This window comes from Bison bison, unplaced genomic scaffold (assembly GCF_000754665.1).
Source record: "Bison bison bison isolate TAMUID 2011002044 unplaced genomic scaffold, Bison_UMD1.0 scf7180017864491, whole genome shotgun sequence".
NCBI lineage: Eukaryota > Metazoa > Chordata > Mammalia > Artiodactyla > Bovidae > Bison > Bison bison.
This window is the reverse complement of record NW_011495050.1, coordinates 13,921,134-13,942,495: the sequence shown is the minus strand read 5'-3', so window position 1 is coordinate 13,942,495 and position 21,362 is coordinate 13,921,134. Positions and strand designations below refer to the sequence as shown.

Here is a 21,362-nt window from a genome sequence, read left to right as displayed (position 1 = left end):
GCATGGGGACTACAATTAAGAGTAAATCTCATCACAAGAGAATAAACTGCAACTATGTGTGGCAATGAACATCAAGTACACCTATTAAGGTGATCATTTCACAATATACACAAATATCAAATCATTATGTTGTACACTTAAAACTAATGTTCTGCTATATGTTAATTACATCTCAATTTGGCAACTCACCCCAGTGTTCTTGCCTGGAGAATCCCAGGGACGGGGAGAGCCTGGTGGGCTGCCGTCTATGGGGTCGCACAGAGTCAGACATGACTGAAGTGACTTGGCAGCAGTAGCAGAACAAAAAGTATCATTAATATCCTTAGTAAAATTAAAAACTGTGGAACTGCATTCATAAAATAAGAACAGAATGCTATAAAAAATATTCAGAAAAAGAAGAGTGACAGAGGTCTTTCTTTCGGAAACTGAAAAATAACATCAGAGACTATTTTTAATCCACAGAAGACTTCTCTGGGAGAAAATCTCCCAGAGTGTAGAAAACAAAGATACTATGATGGAAAATAGAGAAATGAAATGAAAATTGGAAGTCTGATCCAGGAGGTCTAATACCTGAATAACAGAAGTTCCAGAAAGAATAAACAGTGAACATAAAGAAGAAACTGTTAAAGAAATAATTGTAATTCAAGAAAAATTCCCAGACCTGGAGGCCATGAACTTCTAAATTTAAAGAGTCCAATATGAAGAACTGGTCTCCTTAAAAGGAAATAAAACCAGTCAATCCTAAAGGAAGTCAACCTGAATATTCACTGGAAGGACTGATGCTGAAGCTCCAACACTTTGTCCACCTGATGCCAAGATCCAACTCATTAGAAAAGACCCTGATGTTGGGAAAGATTGAAGGCAAAAAGGTGAAGAGGGTGGCAGAGGATAAGATGGTTAGAAAGCATCACTGACTCAATGGACATGAACTTGAGCAAACTCCAGGAGATAGTGGAAGAGAGGAAGTCTGGCATGCTGCAGTCCACAGGGTTGCAAAGAGTCGGACACAACTTAAGTGACTGACAGCAACAATAAATATGAAAAATTAAAACAGACCTATACAAAGGCATATCACTGTAAAATTTCAGACAACGGGCACCAAAAAAACCTCCCTCCTTCCCACTGCTAGAGAGGAAAACAAAACACCTGTATAAAAGACGTTGCTGCTGCTAAGTCCCTTTAGTCGTGTCCGACTCCGTGCAACCCCATAGACGGCAGCCCACCAGGCTCCTCCATCCATGGGATTTTCCAGCAAAGAGTACTGGAGTAGGTTGCCATTGCCTTCTCTGGTATAAAAGATGAGGAATTCAAAAAAAAAAAAAAAGTCTTCTGACTTCTACAACAAAATTGTGGAGTAGTTTTCAAATGAGAGTACCATGCCTAGCAATACCATTACTCAAGTATGAAAGTAAAATACAGAATTTCGTATGTGAAAAAAATTTACCTTCAAAGTACCCTACCTTATAAAGCCACTGAAGAATATGCTTTACCAAGTAAGATAATAAAGGAAGGCATAATATTATGTCCAAGTCCAGATTTTTTGAGGAAGATAAAACTGATAGAAAAATCAATTTTGAAAAGAGATTTATAAACCGGCAAAAAGTCTGAAGTGGAATTAATGAAAAAGTCATTAAGGAAAACAACAAAGCAAATGGCGGGAAAGTGGCCATTATCAATTCCAGAGAAAACAAATATTGAATACTAAACATACTACAAATCTACCTTATTTGAAACAAGGTGCTAAATTAACTCAGCACTTACTTGATGTTAAGTTCAGACACTAACACACAATTTATAAAAGATTAAAGAGTTGAGAAAAAGTCCCATAAACAAGTAATAATTTCAAATACAAAATGGATGACATTTCAAATAAGTGGGAGAAAACAGTTTTTCAATAAATCATGTTGGCTATTTTGGGGACAGGGAGAGGAGCTACTTTCTATTTCCAAATAAATCCTCGATGGATTCAAACAGAAGAAATAAAGTCACAGAGGTCCTTAGAAGAAATTAGGTAAATAGCATATAAACCTACTATGAGAAAGAACTTTTAAATAAAATACAGTCAGTACCATAAAGGAAAAGCTTAGTAATAACTGACTAAATAAATATGTAAATCATTCCTTTGGCATGTGTGTGCATGCTCAGACATTGTGACCCCATGGACTAGCCCAGTAGGCTCCTCTGTCCAAGGAATTTTTCAAGCAAGAATATTGGGAGTGTGTTGCTATTTCCTACTTCAGGGGATCTTCCTGACCCTGTGTCTCCTGCATTGGCAAGTGGATTCTTTAATACTTTGCCACCTGGGAAGCCTTCATTCCTTTGGGGCAAAGGGGAAAAAAAAAAGAATCCTAAGTGCTACTTTAAGGCATAAAAAAAATAATTATTTTATCCTCTATTCAATGTCATTAGTAAAACATATTCATAACTCTTAGCACAAAATCAGATACTTTTCTTCTTTCTGGAAAGGCATTAAGACCAGCTGTCCCACCTAAGAACATAAGGTATATAAACCTAAATCTAGAGAACCAATTAGGCTTTCATCAACTCTAGGCTGATTGTCTATCAGGTTTCCAATGACTTATCTTTTCGACAGTCTCCTTTTTCTGAACCCTTCCATAGCCCTTACCCTGATGTATCTTAACAAATAAAGATTTGGGGTCCAGAATTTCAGAAGCTTATCAATTACCTGTTTAATAACTTTTGGCTTTCCAAATTTTAGTTGATAAGTGCAACTTATTTAAAAAAATACTGACTTAAGCCATTAAGTCATGGAAATCTCTGGCCTGTTTTCCACTGAAGACTGTGGCTAACTATTTTATATATTCAAAGAGCTCCAGTCTTTTATAAGGATATCCTATGACAATTAATTAAAAAGTAAGTGTTAAGTGTAAACTATTTAACTGTAAGATTAGGAGGAAATAGGAGAAAGAAAACAGGAGAAAACTGAGACATGAAATGCTCTGTATGACAAATGAAAATTCTCACTGAATTTACCAACATCTCATTAGTCAAAAATGACACTATATTACTTGATAATTAACACAGAAATACAATGATAATGGCTGTTAAAAATAATCTCCATCTGGAAACATACCTTTTATCTCTAATATCAAAGTATAATTAAGTATAAATTGCTATATGGTAATAAGGCCTTTAAGAAAAATATTAAGATCTAAAATGTTATTGAATAAAATAAGCAAAGTGGAATGACTTCATAACTTAAATGCAAGAGCAGTTGGCAAATACATACTTTTGTGAAAAGCCAAAACTAACCCCCATAGGGAAATTATATTAATGTATGCTCCAACATGTTTATCATACACATTCAAAATATTACTTCCATACTTTGTTTTTATCTACAACTGAAAACTGGTCCAAGGATTATTCTAGAACAGCTTTTAAATTTCAGACACACCATATCTGATAAACTATTCGGCTATACTAAATTAAATCCCACCACAGTAATCTTTTTTGACAGATGTTGCATACTTCATGGTAAACAGATTTGTAACTTATCCTATAAATCTAAAGGGCTGTGTATAAACTGATAAAAACATTCTTAACATACATTTTTATAAAGATAAGACTATCACATGTGCCCTTTAGTGAAGAATCCTATCAACAGAGAATGTTCCAAATCACAAATGGAAAGGGTTATTTAATAAACAACCATGGGCTTTAAAATGCTGAATAGCATTTGATATGTGTCCACTAGGGGAAAGAAAGGAAGACAAAGACAAATCCTTCCCCCTAGCCCTAAAAAAGATCAAATATCAAATAACTAAATTAATTAGAAGCAGAGATAGGCCAGCGTAAACTAGTAAATGGAGTGATTTGTCATAATTAGTATACGATGGAAGAGTCTACTTAAAGATACTTTAGAGAGCTATCAGGGTTCAGTGAAACTTCAATCCAAATTACTTCTCTGACTTTTCTGTATACAAATTATGTCCATGTTATTCTAATTACTCTGTATTTTTCTTCAAAATGCCTATTCTAATTATAATCTTATCTTTATTTAATATCTGGTTCCCTCTGGATTTTAAGCTCTGAGGCTGTGTTCTCTACTTTCTATCTAGTGCCTGGCACTCATTCACATCTGTAATATTTTCTTCTTTCAAAAATTGTCATAGTTAAACTATTAACTAATTATATCATATTATATCAAACTCTTAACTAATTATATCATAATCTGTATCATATGCATGGACTACCCCGAACACTACTTTTTAAAAAGTTCTACACATCCTTTAAATGACAGAATTACAGAAATAGCAAACAGATGAATGGTTGCCAAGGGTTCATAAGAGGCGAGAAGGAAGTGGGTACAGGTATAAAAGAGCAATCTGAGGAATTTGTGTGTTGTCAGAAATGTTCTATATCTGAGTGTATCAATATCAATAGGGTGGTTGTGTATTTTACTATGGTTCACCAAATGTTACCATTGAAGGAAATTGTAAAGGGCATAGAGGATTTCTTCATTAATTCTTACATCAGAATTATTGAGAGGAGCTCTGAAAATTATAGGTGCTGAGATCTGCCCCTTCCCATTCTGAGAATGCTTTAATTTTTTAGGGGTTGGACCTGGGAAGTTTTAAACCAGATTCTCAAGTCTTGATCCCAGAGATTCTGATTCAGAAGGTCTGTGGTAAAGCCAGAAAAATCCATTCTTAAGTTTAAGTTATACTGGTGGTTTTTTAAGTTCTCCAGATGATTCTGATGTATAGCTAGGTTTAAAAACCTCTGAACTAGAGAACAGTAATTTTTTCTATGTACTGTTTGAATGTAAACAATAGCTAGTTTGGTCATTATCATGGATTCCAAGTCCCTGGTGTCTGACTGAAGATATTTGCTATATTTATAAAAGCCCAACTCAGATGCTTAACATTATTTCAGTCATATTTCTAACCCATTAAAGCAGTTCTAAAAACATGAAGAAGCCTAGGCCCCTGGACTGAGTCCTACTGGCCCCCATCCTCTCTGGTACCACCCCCCAAACCTTACAATCTGAGATAGCACTGTTGCACTAAGGAGAACTGTTTATTCACATGAAGCTATACTTTATGCTTATCCTCTACCCTCTTAATTCACTGCATACTAAAAATATTCAATCACTCATTTTTCAATCCATTACCCTAGCAGGCTATAACTATGTGCCTAAAAAAATTTTGTGACCTGATGCAATGGTTCTCAATCTTGGATGTGCTTTGGAATAATCACCCTAACTGCAACAGTGAAGTAGCCCTATTTAGTGTAACACAAAAGCCCTACACAGCATAACACAGAAAACTGGATTCAGAAAGTTTGTGGTGGCTTCAGGGAATCTATATTCGTAAGATAAAAAACAAAACTCTACAGATTCTGGACAAAAAATTAAACACTGACTCATGGTTTTTTCCATCTTTATCCTCTGGCTCAAATGATACACTAATGACAAATTACTCTAAATCGGCTATTTCTAAAAATATCAATTGCTCACAATGAAAAAGAAAGAATTTATAACCAGGGTCAAGACAGTGAATGTCAGAGAGCTATTAGCTCAGAATCTTGCATTAAATAAGACCTAAGCTGCTTAATGTCTCTGAGCCTTCAGTTTCTCAGCTATAAACGGGGCGCTACAAAACAAAGGAGTTGTACTGAATCAGTGTTTCATAAAACTGGGTTTCCAGAGTCAGTCATATGGTTCCACGGAGTCAGGAGGAAAGCAGAACACAAGTGCAGGCAAAACAAAGTGAAAGAACTCTTCCTTTACCTGCTTGTGCATATACATAAATACGGATGCTTACATAGATAAAACTGCATTTCAGGACTAATGACTGTTAGAACCAGACTGGGAACCAGATTTTTAAAATTGTATCAGTATATCTGCTAGCTATAATAAAGTACTAAATAAGGTCAAAGCTTCAGCTCCCAAAGGAAAAGACCCATGTTCACACTAGAATTCTAACTCTAAATAACCACTTCAATGACAACCCACTAAAATAAGGCAAGCAATAATGGATGACTTAGTGAAAACCAAAGGCTCTAAAGAAAAACTTTGGTGTACATACAATTCCTAAGAGGCAAACATTAACGTAGTAAGTTTTTAAACATTTAAGGAGCATTAACTGTTTGCCTTCATCTGTGGTCAAGGGGCACTGCTATTTTTCAATTCCTAATACATAAAATCAGTTTCTACTAAATTACGTAAGTTTCACAATTTTTTCCCCAACAATTTCTTCACACAACAGAGAAAATTTCAACTGAAATTCTCCATAACTTTTCCATGTTTCAACATTTTAGGATGTCACACGAGTTTACTATGAGAATTCAAATATATAATTAAATAAAATAAATTCAATTCACTGAAATAATTACCAAATGTGGTCTTTTCAACAGCATTTCCAATTTACTAAGGACTAATTCCTTAAGTGAACTCCTGTTGAAAACCATTCTAAAACTGGTCATCGCTCTTTTCTCCCTATGTAATGGTATAAAAGTATTCTTTTAAAAAGTAACTCTCTGACAATCATAATACTGCCTTCAAGTAATTTTCAAAAATCATGCTTTCCCACACATATAGAAAATAAGAAGGATCTGAAGCATCCCAGAATTCAAACAAAATTTAGGATTTTTAATAAATCACTATGACATTTCCTTTTTCTACTATAGCACAGAGAAATACAATAGAAATCCAATTAACTGGAATCCTGGTAACTGTAACTTTATAATAAATGAAAAGTTTATAGGAATTTAAAAGTAGAAAGTATAAATTAAATCAGTATTCTTACTTAATGCTGATACACTGATGGATGCGACAAAAAGTCTCAAATATGAACAGACGGGCATTTTCAATGAAATCCTCAAGACAAGCCACCAAGAAGAAATCATTCACTAGTACCTATACGAATAAAATATAAGAGGAAAAAATTATAAGTGCCGATGAGCAATTTTAAAAATTTGTCTCAAATATGTTCTTTGTTCTCTACTCATTATTCCTTTCATTACAACTCTCTCATCTAATATCACAGGTTCTACTTCACAGCACTTTTCAGAACACTATATTCAAGTCTCTAGAAATGCAAATAAGAAGAAAATGAATGCTACAAGAAAAAGAGCTGAAAACTACGTTTCCTTGTTCCACTGATGACCTGATCAGCCTTACGACAAAGAAGCTTTGTCCTGTCATTAATCTATAGAAATGCTCTGTAGATAATGTATTTCCAGCTTTTTAAAGTAGATATGAACTAAAGATATGCATACTTCTGTGATAATAAGTAGAGCGGAAAGCCACAGGAGAAAAAAATTCAAAGGGTGACACCTATTTCACAGATGTATCATAATTAAAAGAGAATATTTTAACTTCAAGAACAGCAACCAAGTGCCCCACTGCCTGGCACGGCCTAGATACTTAGTATTACAATAAACACCAATATCTAATAATGTCACATTTGACTGCATGGACACAAGTTGTTATACTACATATACCCAAGTTGTTACAAATTTTGTTCAATGTTTGAAAATCATCTCTAAAGGTATACTTACTTACAGATTTGGTAAATGCATTTAACAAGTAATCCTTAGTTTTTCAAAACTTGCAAACTAACTTACTAAGAAAAAAGACTGTAAGCCCAACTTTTTCAGATGCTCTGACAGTACCTTAGTTTCTGCCAGCTAACAGAAGACACTAGTTTAAAAATTCACTCTTAGCTTGACTGATTTATAGCAAATGTTAAAATACAGTCGTAAGAAAAATTTCAAATTAGGCCTGCTTATGTAACATGCTGGAATCACAACTGTGATGTAAAACTTGATATAATTTTGCTTATACATATAAAGCATTTCACATATTTTTATTCATTCAGGATAAGACATGAAATTATGTGTGTATTTATAAAGCCCTTAATATTTTAATCAACTGTTAACAAAAGGGGTAGACACATAGTAATAACATTAGAAATGTCTTCGACCCAACACATTTCTAAACAGTCTGCCATTTTAAGGTTAATAAACATTTCTGACATAATTAATAAAACTCTGTTAATTCTTATAATACCCCCAAATTAAAGAATTATTAATTTGTAAGCAAAAATGTATACTTACCGATTCACATTCCCTTAGCTTTTTCTGAGCCCCATCAAAGTCAAAATTAACATATAAGCATTCAACAAATTCTGTAATTGGGTCTTTATATGTGTAAGACTCCTGTAAAATTAAGTCAAAGGTTAAGCTGGATTTGATTCAACACTGTTTAGTAGTAGACAGCCCCCAATCTTCCTATTTTCTCCTCCCTTACCATTAGTTTCTAACAAATTACCAAGTACTATCTTCTCAAAGCAACTGCTCATATCCTAATTCATGGCCACACCTTAACCTTATAATGCCTTCTAAACCAAGTTCTCTAAATGGTCATCCTAGAACCATTCCAGAAGCTTTCAAATTCCTCTACAGCCAAAAGCCTCCCTTAGTCAATAAACAGTGATGAACTTCTCCAAGTGTATTCATATTCTGATGAATAAAACTGCCTTTTTCTATCTAAATTATTCTCAGATAAAATAAATATTGAAGTTCTTTTTGAACCCACAGTTAGCTATTGTTGAGTTATTGTTTAGTTATATTCACTAAAAACCAAGCAGTAGTGCTATAGCTTGTGCACAAGATAGGTATATTAAAATTATGTAAAGATTAACTACTTTGGTATTATTTAGGTAGTGTCCTTCAAAAAAAAATCCAGGCTCCGCATCTCCTTTACTCTTTGCAGTAAGAGCAACACTAATACACAATATATATTAAGTATCCAACTAGCAGAGAGCAGTATTCATTCATGCCACACCTACCATAAATATATCTTGAACTGAAAGGCAGCATATGCCCATTTGGGGCTCTTTTCATGTATATTTTCCTCCTATTTTTAAAAAGATTTTTATCCTACCAACAGGGGCTTCCCTGATAGCTCAGCTGGTAAAGAATCTGCCTGCAATGCAGGAGACCCTGGTTCGATCCCTGGGTTGGAAAGATCCCCTGAAGAACTGAAAGGCCACCCACTCCAGTATTCTGGCCTGGAGAATCCCACGGACTGTATAGGCCACGGGGTTGAGGAGAGTGGGACACGACTGAGCGACTTTCACTTTCACTCTTTTCACCGTTAAGAACTAAGAGTCCTACTTCTTCAAGAAAAAGAGGTTAAAGTTTAGGCACATTTTAAAAATCAATAAAGATTTTACTTTTTACCTGCTGAATAACTTTGACCAGATCTTTTAGCACCTGCCGGCGTTTTCGAACATCTTTGTTTGTTATGACTGCTGTGGTCAAGTAGCGGAGAATATGTGGACACATCGTTTGAATTGCATTAAGATACCTAAATAAAAACATGCAATTTACTTAATAACTTACCAAGTTTCCTAGATCTATAATCATCTGTGATTTAAAGAAAACACTTAAGCAGCCCATCAGACTGCACTGTTCCAGTAACCAAGGATTGTAAAACAATTACAAATGAGTATTATTAGGGCCATCTTCACCAAGAAAAAGTTTAAATGTAAGAATGCTAGCTGGTATTTCTCAATTTGGAGTGAGATGAGAGACTCACTTAAAAGGTAAATAATTCTATTACCACTGCTGAGTAAAAGGATTTTGAAAGGCTCTTATATAAGCCATCAGTCTGTTTCAAAAGATTTCATTTACCTGTAAGAACAAATGTTATGAAAAGCTATGTGCAAAACACTCCTCATAATTAAGAGAATCAGGCGCTTACACAAATTGAATTAAAAACAATTAATTTCAGGGGATGGAAGACTGGAAACTATTCTGATGATAAGCAGCTGACCACCCTGGTCATTCGGTATTTATACCTGTATTTCTTCTGCTCAATTTCCTTTTACAGCTCTCTCATTTTTATCCAGTAAGAACCTCTGAGCACCATGTTGGAAATATTTGTCAATAAAGTCCATTTCTTTTAGTTGAATCTTCAAGCTCCAAAGTACCCACCCAGCTCTATCTCCCAGCATACCACTGACTGCCTCCTGCTTTCCTCACTTCTCATTAAAGCTCACGCCACATGAACTGCTCCCCCAAACACATCCCTCTCAACGTCTAAATGCTAGCCATTCTTCAAGGTCTAGAAGAGAAACCTTATCTCCCAAGATCTCCCAGATTATAATGTTAATAAATCTCTATACTTTGTCATAATGTAGATACGCCATAAAATGTTGTTTGAACTCATCAGAGGACCCTACAATCTGATAATAACCTACCATTTAGATAAAATCTAGTTCCACTTACTCCTCTTTAAATTCCCTCTAAACAAGGCAAGGTATAAAAATAATCAACATTAACTCAAGAACAAAACAATTCCTAAGAAAAGATAACTAACTAAATCAGCTAAAAGCTTCATTATCTGAAAAATTAAGTATGAGTTTCAGGCAGAAAATTTTAAATGCAATTTTTGTTGTTCAGTACAAGTGACTGCCTCAATACTATTACCAGAGACATGGTATATAGGAGAGCATGATTGATTTTCTTAATCAGATTTGAAGTAGGTAGTTTTAGTAGACATTTATGGAACTCATTCATAGATTTATTCATACAAGATTAAAGTTTATTTTATATGATGGTAACCCCCTCCTTTTTACTTATCCTTTCTCTGTATTATTGCATCATGTATAATTTCACTGTTTTTATTGGAAAATGATGTCCTTAAGAAATCATTTCTCTCTATGTGGGTATATAGCTGGGTTAGAAAATTACTGTGAAGGGCCAGATAATGAATATTTTAGGTTTTGCAGGTCAAGAGGCAAGACTCAGAATATTAATCAGGCACCTATATAAAAATAAAACAAATTTCTAAAATATTTTATTATAAAAACTCAAAAATATAATAGCTGACTACAAATATTTATAATTCAAGTCTACTAATAAAAATAGTAAAATTCCAACTTTGCTTAATTGGGTTCAAATTTAGAGATCCCTATTAAAATTTATTGCAAATGTTTATTTGTTAATGCTAATCTGTAATGAGATTTTTCATATTTAACCTGACAATGATTTTTTAATGTATGCAGGTACTACCAAACATTAATATCAATGATAAGACTTTAATTTAGCATATTTATCACTTGGGGAAGGCTTTTTTAGAATTCTGTTAAGATCTTTTGATACTGCCTTTTAGCTATCATTATATTGCAAATAAATCATTTCTATTTCAACTGCACAGTTAGATGGATTTTCATACACAGAAATTTCCTTTGTACTTACAATGAGATCTAAAACTTTTTGGAAATGTAACTTGAGCTTAAAAAAATGTATCTGCTACAAATCTGTGTGGGAATGAAGGTCTCATTTCTTCTTTAGACTTTTGAAAGAACAGGAAAGGTTAAAGCAGCTAGACATTACTTAGGATTCATACTATGTTATTCATCATCAAATGCCTGCTGCAGTACAAGTCTGCATATAAGTACTGTTCAGATATGTAATTTTAGGTTGAACTAAGAAACGTTAAGTCTATACCAAAATATAACTTCCAGAGCCATCCAGGGCTTGCTCATAGTGGTTGAGGGCAATTTTTTGTTAAGGAAAATTTCCATCTTACTCCAACCTAGAAAAAGTCACAATAAAACTTTGCCACTGCAAAGCCATTCACTGTGGTACTAGGGAAAGTCAAGATATTCTATTGATCAAACAGAAACTCAGGGACTGTGAACAGTTAAGCCCACAAAAGAAAATGAAGCTCACTGTTGACGCTAATGGTTTAATAATACACCATGGATTCAGGAATCTTCCACAAAATACATGGAAATGTATAGTGCAATGGACAACTATAGGCTTTCAACACCTCACATTTTCACAAGCTTTGTAAATTTGTCTAATAATAAGCAATTTTCTCCCCCACATATATTTGCCACCAATATTTTTAACATAGTTTAGCAGATTCCACTCCAGGTTGTACTAAATTAGTGTTTTCTTAACTCTGAAAATATTTTCAACTGTAGTTGTTCCACAGACTATTTATAATAAAGGCATGTTCTTCAGACACTTCAAATTCCAACAGTGATTCCTCAAATCAACAACTAGCCATAATGATAAACATCTATCAACAGAATCTAAGAAATCACTAAAAAATCATATACTTTATTTTTTAATTGACTACTTATGTGCTCCCAATATCTTCAGTTCTGAGGAACAGTTCTCAGTAGAAGGCTATAAGTTTTAAACCAATTCTTTTTTTCTGGACATATTTTTTTGGCTGCTGCAACTGAACGTAACTAGTAAACGGCTTTCCTTACTTGGTTAACAAAAGAGCTGTTCAGAAACTTACTTTGGTTGAAGCCTCATTTTCCTTAATTTTGTGAGGAAATTCTGCTGCAATATTGTTTTAAATTTCCTAAATTTTCTGAGAGCTGCTTTATAATCAGTTGGGAATACTGTAATGAATGCTTATGGCCTGGTTATATGGATGAACACTGTACACTTTTAGCATATCTACAATGTCAGTTCAATGCTTTGCTTTCTAATTTGAAACAAAATATTTCCAGTGTATTGTGCCTTAAAATTTAAGCACATCTGAAATCACTTTTCTCCTGTTGTTTTGACATGATGAGTATGCACTGATAAAATGCTGCCATGTAGATACACATGACACTTGAAAAGGGCCAGGCACTAGGGCAGCATCACTGGGATTCAAAGAGCACTGAGCAGCAGTGAAGCAAGGCAAGTGCAACAACGTATGACCATTTCCGTCACAACAATTCTACTCTGCTGTTACTGTCCGAAAGCAGATATAGATCATCTCTGTATCTCTCTATATCCATCCATCTCTATACGTGCACGGATCAGATAGATCAATATAGATCAATGACATTAAAACTGTAATTTCATAATTTTCACATCACAAAATATTATTCTTTTCACTGTTTTTCCTAACCATTTAAAATGCAAAAGTCATTCTCAGATTGCAGGCCATGAGAAAAAAGGTAATGGGCCACAATTTTTAGCTCGCGGTCCATAGCTTTTGGTATACAGCATTACCACAGTAGACTTCCAAACACAGCAGGGAATTCCTACCTGCTAGGAAAGAAGCGATCCTGTCTATGTATGGGTGCAAGTTATCTATATTGATCAGTACAAAAAGGAAGGGAGTGAGGATTAAGGGTGATTCTGGGCAAGTCATCTTAGTGTAAACTAAGGATCAGTAATCATATGATTTAGTTCAAATATAAAAAAACTAGGTATTGCTATTTAACAGCCTGCCAGTAACCACTGTGCTTTTCTGTTATACTTCTCTATCATTCATCTCCTTTCTTCTTTATCAATAAAAATTTTAAAGTCAAATCAATTTTCATCTTCTAACTTCTCCAGGTCTCACTGGTAAGTGTCATAAATTTATACTGTTTAACACGCACAATACATCTGCTGCTGCTGCTAAGTCGCTTCAGTCGTGTCCGACTCTGTGCGACCCCACAGACGGAACCCACCAGGCTCCCCCGTCCCTGGGATTCTCCAGGCAAGAACACCGAAGTGGGTTGCCATTTCCTTCTCCAATGCATGAAGGTGAAAAGTGAAAGTGAAGTCGCTCAGTCGTGTCTGACTCTGAGCGACCCCATGGACTGCAGCCTGCCGGGCTCCTCCATCCATGGGTTTTCCAGGCAAGAGTACTAGAGTGGGGTGCCATCGCCTTCTCTGGCACAATACATCTATATTTAGTTAAATATGTTCTTAAGCTACTTGTGTTATTTGTTTGGATTATAAACTATGTAAGAAAAGAGCCTATACTTTCTCCATTTTTGAAATCTAACTTAAAACTATTTTTCCTTTAAATCAGAGGTTCAGTATTTATTGTGTTCTGAAGTGCAATTTCAGGAAGGTCAAATAAGAAAGTTTACTCTTTCTCTAGCACAACCCTGCTCTGATTGTTTAATTTTATGGAAGTGTTCTTACAGTATTTTTTAATTATAAGTCAGAATGTTTAGTAATCAAAGGATAAGACAGAATAAACCACCAAATAAAATTCTCCTCTCAAACATGCTTATAATCTAGTTAGGGTGATGAGGCAATTGTAAGTTTTTTTTAGAAAGACATTAATTAAACTTCAAGTATAAGGTAGGCACAATATACAGGACCTTATGTAGGAAGTAAACCTGAGCTGGATCTCGAAAAACAGGCAAGCTTTGAATTGGTACAAAAAGAAGAAAAGGGTATTTCCAGAAAGGCTAAAAAAATTTAAAAAGGCTAGACTTACTATAACTGCAGAGGATGGATTTTTAGAGATCATCCTAAGCTGAAGCAAGTAAAATACTTGCATAAAAAAGTTTTCTTGTCAGGAACAATTAGGAAGTTTTGGAAAAATAACAGCAGATAGTATGTGAGGATAAATTCTGGACACGATCTAGTTGACTGTTAACAGTAAAACTTGAAATTTCTTAGGAAATACACATTTTTTAATTTAGAAAACAAATCAAACATTCTTTTGCTAACTGAACTTTGAATCTTTTTTTACAAATGGAGAGTAACGAGAGCATTGTATTACATATGCATTCTTCTTACTAAATAGCATCTACGTTTGGAAGCCTCATCTCTAATAGCCTACGAACACTGTTCCAGCTTACATTTGATATCTTATCTTATATATTATATTACATTTAAAAGTTCAACATTTTCAAACGTGTAAATCATCTCCATTTTAGATTCAGAATAAATTATGGCAGAAATGATAATGTATATGATATAAGAGACTCAACCGGCTCTGGCATCTAAACTTTCACTTCAAGGACAAAAGTATAAATAATCATCGCAGTACTTTTTGTACTTGAAAAAAGCCTGAAATCACAATCTATATAAACTATCAATTTAACATATACTCAATGAACCACATTAAATTGTATTTCTGTGCTATTAGAAATTAAAACCAGAAAAATATGATACTTTCTCCATTAATACCTACTATATACCAATGACAACTGAAAAAGACATACTGACTGTAGAGACATAAATGCAAGTTACACACTACTTCCTAAAACCTACTCTACTTAAAGAATATGCAATCTAGGAAAACGAATGAAACAATAATCTGTCAAGCCAACTGGGTGTTTTCTCACATGAAAAAGTTATAATCAGGCAAAAATGAGAATATGTCATTAAGACATTACTAATGAGGAAGAAAATATGATGGCAACCTGACCCTATGGCAAGTGAAGATGATAAGCACCATATTTTGGAGAAATTTTAAAGCTGTAATACTAAGTTGGGAGGATGAAAATGTTTGACATTTACTAATACATTGCTAATTTTATTTTCACTGCCTTTGTTCTGTTTTTCTGTACTTTTAATCAAGGTTTTAAAAGTCGAACAAGTATTCTAGGCTATGAACTAATTTCTGAGTGCTGCTTTGGCAGGTATTTCATAATTATAACACTTAATCTCTTTGATTCAGTTATTTATAAAACTTTTAATAATGCCCAGTTTTACTGTATTTTTGTCCAGGAAGCACATGCTATGAAATTTCTAGTTTTTAAAAACGTATTCAGAGATTTTTAATGGCATAAGGTATTCTTTTTTATACATGAACCCATGGAAATACAAATGAAAGCATTAAGCCTACTTACAAAATACAGCTTCATAATTAACTGTCTTAATTCTAAGTTGTTATTTTAATTATATTTCTATAACCATGAACCTTTATGTTACTTTAAAATTTAAAAAATATTTTTTGCATTGTTTTCCTTTATAAGTTTGATTTTTTATCTTCAACAAAACTTTCTGCTATCTCAACTACTACTTTTATATTTCTACTATTTATAATAAATGATTCTACTAAGGAATTAAATATAGTTGTAATTATATAAAAGCCATAAGGTTGTCAAGAACAAATCCATACTATTTCCCCTTGATCTGTATTATAGAATTTTTACAGTGGGTTTGAATATTTTTACTTTTCTTGTTTATTTTATTTAAAGATGTGTTTTTAAAATCAGCTCAATAATATTCCTCTCTGGATACACATGAAACTATAAAAACTATAGGAGAGTGAGTCTATCCATAAGTAGTAGCGTGGAAGGCCAATTCCTAGGGATCCCTATGACTTTATACAAGAAAACCTGTCCTTATAACCCACCTGCTAGGTACCAAGATTAGAGCCAGCTATTACAGTATCTAATGTCTGAATCAAATTTGCTCATTTAGGGAAGGTTCATACTTTGCACTCATGACTTTAGAGATATTAATAAATTCATAAGACAATCTTACAGGTTTATTATTCAGAAGGGAGGCAAAATACTACATGACAATTTTATTTTTAATCTCCCCTCATTTGAATGCATGTCTGATTAACCCCCATAAATACTGAGAACTATATCCTTAATTTTTGAATTTGAAATTCTCACAAAACATCTTTTTTCATAAGATGCATGGATAGTTTAAAATTAAAGATAGGTAGTACTCATCAATTTAGTAAGAGAAAACTATCGTTATTAGGAAGACTTGAGAACTTGATAAAAAATATTTAAATCAATACTGGGGACCAGGAAAGAAAGAAGATGGGGGCAAAGTGAGAGGTAGTTGATCTGAAATAGAATCATAAAAAGAGAAGTATAGAAAAAAGCAAATCTTGGAAAAGTCCACTCAAATATTTAGGGTGACATACACACCACAACATGTTCCTGACCTGGATCCTGGATAGACCTAGTGACAAAAATATTGTGGAAATGGATATGTTAATATGAATGGTGCTATTAAACATTCTAGTCACATAAATTAATATTCTATCCTGATTCCAAGTATTCATAAAGAAATCTTCTGTACTCCACAACTTCCTATATAAATATTAAACCTATAGGGTCAGAACAATCTGGTCAATGTTTCATGTTCTTAGTCCTCTTAGCACTTATAGCAAATGATGGCATGTCAGTTTTTTTGAAGTTGGTTTAGCTTTTTTCTTTGCAAATAAACCCCTAAAATACTACCAAATAGAGCTGTGGGCTTCCTATACCAAAAGTCAGAAAAAAATATAACATCCTTGTAGGATCTTACTTGAGTACACAGTGACTTTCCTTTTTTAACCTTTTCTAAGAGCTTACTTAATGCAACAAATGTACTATAACTTAACTTTCCAGATTACAATCTATTATTGCATCCAGCAAAGAGTATGCAACTATAAAATTTTAGGGGCTTCCCTGGTGCTTCAGCTGGTAAAGAATCCACCTGCAATGCAGAAGACCTGGGTTTGATCCCTGGGTTGGGAAGATCCCTTGGAGAAGGGAAAGGCTACTCACTCCAGTATTCTGGCCTGGAGAACTCCATGGACTGTATAGTTCCTAGGGTTGCAAAAGAACCCTAGGAACTATACAGTCCTAGGCAAGACAAGACTGAGCAACGTTCAATTTCCTACAAAGAGGGTTTCTTTAAGGAGGAACAGCAGCTCAGATAGAAATAAGCTTTTATGCCTTACCGACTACTGTGAACCTAGATGGTATATCTGAATGCTATAATCTCTAATAAAATAAATAACTGAAAACCATGTAAGTTATAAAAAATTTTATCTCTTGTAATTTACATTTAAAATTTAATGCTGGAATCATACACTGTCTTCTACCTCACTTAATGCCATGTAGTTTTTGCTTTTTCAAGGAAAGATCAAAAAAATTTCCTGTTACAAAAACTTCCTTGCCTGTGTTCAGTTTTAACAAACTGGACTAGTGTATCATGATACAAGGGCTTCCCTTGTGGCTCAGCTGGTAAAGAATCCACCTGAGGGAGACCTGGGTTTGATCCCTGGGTTTGGAAGATCCCCTGGAGAAGGTAAAGTCTACCCACTCCAGTATTATGGCCTGGAAAATTCCATGGACTGTATAGTCTACGGGGTCACAAAGAGTCGGACACAACTGAGCAACTTTCACTATCCTGCAAATACTGACTAAATACACTAATACTGAACTTAAGTTATAATATTAATACAGAAAATAAGCCAAGCAGATTTCTGATAAAAGTGCTTCTATTTGCCAGATTCAGGGGAATATTTAGCATTTAATGGAGAAAACACAATTTATACCATTTAAAAATGGCTCCCTGTTTCTACATTTAAAAATTACTGGCATTTCTTGGTTGGCAAATATTTTTCATCTTTATCACCACCAATAATTTCTCTTAAATTTAAAGTTCAGATGTTCATGTTAACAACTTAACTGAAGAAGTCAAATATTTCAGTGTTAAAAACCTTAATAAACTGAGCATTTAAAGAACATGGTTACTAATGTGATCAGTTTAGATGATTATATTTCATCAACTTATGTAAAAATATTGCTAGAGTACTACTGCCTTGTTTTTAAAACTTCAGAAAATCACACAAAAAATATAGGTTATTCAATGTTCACTGATTTTATATTAAAAGGGTATTATACCATCAATTCCTAAACTATACTTTTGTAAAGTAAATACACATTTTAGAAAAAAATTAAAATCTTAATTTGACAGACAACAATAAGCAAAAATCAAGTGAAATGTATTAGGATCTCTATCTTAATTTAGGTTAAAAATAACAAATATGGCTCAAAGTATTTATGTGTGATTTAGCCAACAATGCAGTTAATAAGTCACACCCAGAAACAAAGTTAATGAAATCTTGGGTTAAATTAATAAAAGCATATGCACTGGTCACTGAAGCTAATATTGCCACTGTTTTCTATAAAGCTTAGATATTCTAGAATAAGCTTTCAATTTTAAACATCCAGATTTTGAAAATGCTATGGATAAACTGGTGGTTATCTAAGAACGGCAGCCATAATACTAAAGAACGTAACAAACTACATTACTTGATAAAATCAGAGATATTTAACTTGAAGGAAAGAAAAATAAGGAAAATTATCTTCAGGTATCTGAAATATTTTCATAAAGTAAGTCCTGTTTTCTGTTGCTCCAACCAAAATAATAAGAAATAACAGGTAGAAGATTCAGAGGCATAAAGAATAAATTTTAAAAATGACTTCTACCTAATGATAGAATAGTATAGTTCACAAAGCAGTGTATTTCTTGTTACCAAAAGCTGGATGATAGAGCAAAGATGATATAATAGGGATTCCTGGGATGTATTATCTTCCTTCCAAATAATACAGCCTAAAGTCTTCTAATTCTGAAGCTTTCATGCAAGTATGAATTACCTGGATTTTTGTTACACAGAAGATTCTATTCAGTTCTTCTAGGATAAGGCATAACATTCTGCAAAATACTGATGCTGGTGGCCCAGGGACCACACTTAAAGAGCACTTTAGGGCTCAGAATATACTTTTATCAAATAATTTACTTAAGAGTTATATGTAAGCTTTTTCCATGAACAAGCACATCTACCACATGAAGAAGGGAAAAAAAATGTGAAAACAAATTTAAATGTTAGAAGTACATTTTAAATTTTAAAAATCCCGTTTGATTTCATATAATTAAAGTGAAAATTATACAGTGGGGACTTCCCTGGTGGTCCAGTGGCTAAAACTGCAGCTCCGATGCAGGGGGCCCAGTTCAATCCCTGGTTGGGAAGCTAGATCCCACATGCCACAACTAAAAGCTCCCGCAGGCCACAACAAAGACACAGTGCGGCCAGATAAATAAACAAATAAATATTTAAAAAAAAAAAACAGTGAAATAACTTACTGTGGCTGGTAAAGGAAGAGATCAATAATGTTATCGCGCCCTTTGGGATGATTGAAGAAAACAAACAGAGACCAATGAATAAGCCATGTCCGCTGCTGAAGAGACTGAAGTGGAGAACTCACAGACTAAAGGATTAAAAAATGTATACAAAGGAAATATTAATATATGAGAAAGAGGAAAGGGAATAAATTATTGCTAATACAGGAATTTTAAAATGAGAACCTTCTAAAGCATGCACACTGTGATTCTTACGATCAAAGTCCAATCTCCTATACTACTCTGCTCTCTACATGACCCTTGACATTCAAAATTTCCCTGTTCTCAGAGACAAATTCAACAATGTCCACTAAGCCATTTTTACAGAGCCTCTAAGTTACACTCATTTCAGAAAACATTTTTAAAAGCAAGCACTAAATTAAATACTCCATTAAAAGAGGTTTTATTAGACACTAATAGGAGATGAAAAATGTCTTCTGCATAGGACTTTCAATAAAGGGTAGCACTAAGAGTATTATGTCTCTTCCACTGAAACAGGTAAAAGAGGCATTACAGCTCTAACAAAAATGAAAGCGGAGTTATTTTCTCTAAGAGCCAAAAGAAGTTTGACAACTTCCTTCAAGGAGATTCAGTAAAATTAATCAACCCACTAACCCACTGCGATTTTTAAGTCAGGTCAACATTTTAGTTTAGTCTTCCTCCCTCCCATTCTTCCTTCTTTTTAAAAGTACACAGTGCTTTTCCTATTAAGAAGTATGAAGGATACATAGAAACTTCAGAGAATCACCTTAAAAAGGTGTAACTCACATTATTATCTATGGTCTCTTTTAGCCGTGTCAGGTCTTCCATGGCTGCATCCCAATTCTGCATTAAGATCTCAGAGGCCAGTTTTCCCCAGAGTGAACTCAAAGCATTTCTATCCGTTGCTGGAACCTGTTGAAGCCATCATAATTAATTATATTCTGAATACTCTGGAGGAATAGATAATGTTAAACCCTACATATCCACCCAGCCTACTAAAAAATCTAAAGCTCTCTTCCCAAAACTGCCCTTTATTTGGATCACACTGGTTAAGCTGACTCAAACAGCTTTCATTTAACTTAATTTACTAAAAATACTCAGGTCTTTGATATTCAGTCTAGATCAGAAAATAAAGAGTAACCTAAAACTAGGATACAGCACCAGTGTTTTAGCATAATCCATTTCAGATAATTTTAATCAGGGTTTCCCTGGTGGTTCAGATGGTAAAGAATCTGCCTGCAATGCAGGAGACCTGGGTTTGATCCCTGGGCTGGGAAGATCCCATGGAGAAAGCATGGCAACCCACTCCAGTATTCTTGCCTAGAGAATCCCAATGGACAGAGGAGTGTGGTGGGCTATAGTTCATCCACTCCAGTATTCTTGCCTAGAGAATCCCAATGGACAGAGGAGTCTGGTGGGCTATAGTCCATGGAGTTGCAAAGAGTTGGACACGACTGAGTGACTAAGTACACAGCACATACACAATTAATCGAATTTTAGAGCCCTAAATCTTTGCCAAGATTTAAGATTCAGAAGCAATTTGTTGCTAAAAATTTGGAGTAAAGATGTGGAAATGAAGACTTGTGGATCTCATTTACAATTTAAAAAAAATTTTCAGAACAAAAAACTTTCTGAATTACGATACAAGTGGAAAAAGTCACAAAAAGAAAAGCAAGTGTATTGGCTAATAACATTAATAATTATCAAAGGAATATGCAATGAGCAACAAAAGTTCA

The 21,362-nt window shown here is 34.1% G+C and overlaps 1 protein-coding gene across 1 annotated transcript in view; it reads right to left on the bottom strand.

Annotated features, from left to right (window-relative positions):
- EIF3E (eukaryotic translation initiation factor 3, subunit E) overlaps nt 1-21,362 on the bottom strand; it is a 48,101-nt gene that overhangs the window by 9,468 nt on the left and 17,271 nt on the right. Inside the window, exons 6-10 of the mRNA XM_010863459.1 lie at nt 20,413-20,538; nt 19,609-19,733; nt 9,211-9,337; nt 8,083-8,184; nt 6,771-6,880 (exon numbers count right to left, since the gene is read on the bottom strand). Of these exons, the coding sequence (XP_010861761.1) occupies nt 6,771-6,880; nt 8,083-8,184; nt 9,211-9,337; nt 19,609-19,733; nt 20,413-20,538 (590 nt within the window). The remainder of the gene's footprint in view (nt 1-6,770; nt 6,881-8,082; nt 8,185-9,210; nt 9,338-19,608; nt 19,734-20,412; nt 20,539-21,362) is intronic.